Source organism: Dichotomopilus funicola (genome assembly GCF_033296635.1).
Source record: "Dichotomopilus funicola strain CBS 141.50 unplaced genomic scaffold C8A04scaffold_179, whole genome shotgun sequence".
Taxonomy (NCBI): domain Eukaryota; kingdom Fungi; phylum Ascomycota; class Sordariomycetes; order Sordariales; family Chaetomiaceae; genus Dichotomopilus; species Dichotomopilus funicola.
Window position 1 is genome coordinate 1 of NW_026944200.1, and position 2,626 is coordinate 2,626.

Consider the following 2,626-nt stretch of genomic DNA (forward strand, 5'->3'; position numbering starts at 1 on the left):
GCAGGTATTCCTATAGGTATTCCCCGCTTCCCTTCTTGGTCACCTCTCACCATACTTAGGACTTTCGGTCGAAAAATGGCGTTTTTTCCCTCGGTTATCGTCGTCTTTTCCGAAAGGGGGCCTCTCTTAAGCGCGCCAGTCCAACAAGAACACATCGCCTCATCCTTAGTTTACGTGATGCTGGAAAGCTGGTTCGGGACTATACCCAGAACATCGACTGCCTTGAAGAGAAGGTTGGCCTCTCTACCGATTTGCGGAAGGGTCCTGGAAGTCGATCTCGTTTCTGCAGGAAGTACCGGCCAAGATATGTCCGAGGCCACCACCGAGTCAACTACGAGCCGTATCTCCAAGATAGAGGCGTCGAATGTGTTCTCCTCCATGGATCTCTCCGCCGTCTGCGATGCTTCAACTGTTTTAGCACATGTTGCTGGGACGAAGATGGCCGAGAAGCGAAGACTCTGGCAGGACAGGAACCTCCGTGCCCCGGCTATGCCGAGATATCCGAAGCCAGAACATCAGCAGGGAAATGCAACGCACGGGGTCAAGCACCTGGTGAAGGACTTTGCGAAGATTATTCACAAACGGGCTGGAAAAGTGGTGTTTGTAAACCTCACAGAACCGGCTAGGGACTGGGACGGTGTGATCGATTACTGGGTCGAGTGGGATTGTGACGCCTGGGTACAAGATCTAACGAACCGTCAGCCGGCACTCTGCTCTGGCTCGATTTCAAGGGTTCTGATAGACTTAACTGGAGACGGTGAGCACGTGAGAGCGATGGCTTCTCGTGGGTATGATGGGGGGCAAGGGAGCAGTCGGGACAATCCCATCGACCTTACGCTTAGCTAGATGACGTAAAATCCATAGATTTCTCTAACAAGGTGTTTGTTGGGCAAGTTCTAAAAAACTCAGCTCACACGATCTTCAGTAAAGGGAAGGGTGATAGGAGCGAGGAGAAGCAGTGCGATGAGGAGACAAACAAGGATCAGGAATGCGGTCAGGAAGGACACGACGATGAGGTTCGATGAGGAGAGGAATAGCGACGAGGAGTCAGATGGGGAGCAGAGCAACATTGATGAGGACTGCGATGTGCAGCAGAAGCACGAGGATATGGCGTGACGAGAAGGAAAGGAACGAGATGAGGTCTAGATAAACAATGTCGGTGAGTCTGCCGCCATTTTTAGCGGGTTCTGCCGCTGGTTTGGACGTCGCATTAGCTAGGAGGCTGACGCCAAGCGCCCCGCTGCGCCCCGGAACACGGTTGTCATGACGCACTTCCAGGTACCTTGTACCTGGACCCCACCACCATGAGCCATAATCGCGGCCTCTGATTTTGCTTCCGGGTTCCCGGATCCAGGGCAACAGTCGAAAATGGCCCCCGTCTCAGCCTTTAAGTGGCCGCGCTCGCGCGCCGATGGCTATACGAAGTGCTTGCTCCGCATAGTCTCAGAGCTCTCTCTGAAGCGATCCTGGTATTGCTGGAGTCATCTACCTCCCGCCGGCCCAGAACCAGCAACAGTTATTCCATCTCACTTTCGCCTTCGGGTTATCGTGACATCGGCCGTATTTTTCAAGGTTACCAAAAAAATATGACGCGCCGCCGCGTCCGGCAGGACGACTTGTATGAGTACTCTGACAGTTCGAATTGGTCGGACGGCGAATCTTCGTCAAACGATGACGAAGTGTTCGACCTCGAGGCTGATGATAATGGGTATGAGACCAGTCTATCGGACATTGATGACTTCGACCCAAACGATATCGACGTAGAAGATGCCGCAAAGCTCTTTAAGGGAAACCTATACCCTCCAGAATACTATGTCAGAGGTATACACGAGTTTAAGGAGTCGGCGTTCGACGGTCAAGACTATAGTGCGGGGAGTACCGTACTCCTTGATGGAATAGAGGATCTCTGGAATCAGTACGTTAAGCGACCTATACTGCTACCACTTCAGATTATGCTAATAAGCTGCAGGTATTGCGCATTCATCAAGCACGACCCTCAGAGGGCCTTTGAGTCTATCACTCTCGCGTTCCTTAACTCCTTCTTCGACTGGCTACTGAGCCAGAAAACTGGTAAGGATGGGAGGAAGAAGAGGGGAACGACCAAAAGCAGCTCTCTCGGGACGTACTGGAAGGTATATCGGCTCGTCTACGAGAGGGCCACAGGGGAGAAGATTGATGCAAAATTGAACCGGAAAATGCACAGGGTAGGCCGCCGCCCTAGTTTTTACAGGTTGTGGCGTTGCTAATATCTATAGGTGTTTAAACTTCTTGCCAAAAAGCACCGCCTGAGCGACCAGAAACGCGAGAATAGGTGCATGACAATTGATAACCTCAAGGAGCAGGTCGATACGACGCTACGTACCACAAAGAAGTCGTTTGGCTTAGGAGAGCTCCGAATCCTTTGTATCTTGTTCCTCCTCTTACTTGCCCCAACCGGTGCTCGCCCCACCTCGGTCCTTCTCCTCCGCTTCGGAGATATCCGCGTAGTATTAGCCCGAGATCCTGACGGCGGTCCACACAAGATCCTGATCAAGTTTACCCTGGAGTTTACGAAGACGTATCTTGGCAGCAAAGATGCGAAAACTGTGACGATCCCCGAAGTCCTATTCGACCCATCCCTGACTCT

At 52.1% G+C, this 2,626-nt stretch overlaps 2 protein-coding genes across 2 annotated transcripts; both read left to right on the top strand.

The window, feature by feature from the left end:
- Nucleotides 1-306: 306 nt before the first annotated feature.
- C8A04DRAFT_33499 (NAD-dependent histone deacetylase HST3) lies at nucleotides 307-1,116 on the top strand (the record flags this gene model as incomplete). The annotated part of the gene is made up of 3 exons (XM_062782487.1): nucleotides 307-637; nucleotides 703-757; nucleotides 987-1,116. The coding sequence occupies 3 exons, from the start codon at nucleotides 307-309 to the stop codon at nucleotides 1,114-1,116; spliced, it is 516 nt and encodes a 171-aa protein (XP_062632419.1).
- A 470-nt stretch (nucleotides 1,117-1,586) lies between these two features.
- Nucleotides 1,587-2,600, top strand: C8A04DRAFT_33500 (uncharacterized protein; the record flags this gene model as incomplete). The annotated part of the gene is made up of 3 exons (XM_062782488.1): nucleotides 1,587-1,915; nucleotides 1,970-2,204; nucleotides 2,256-2,600. Coding segments are annotated over 3 exons (909 nt in total), but the record flags the coding sequence as incomplete, so codon positions are not given.
- Nucleotides 2,601-2,626: the final 26 nt, after the last annotated feature.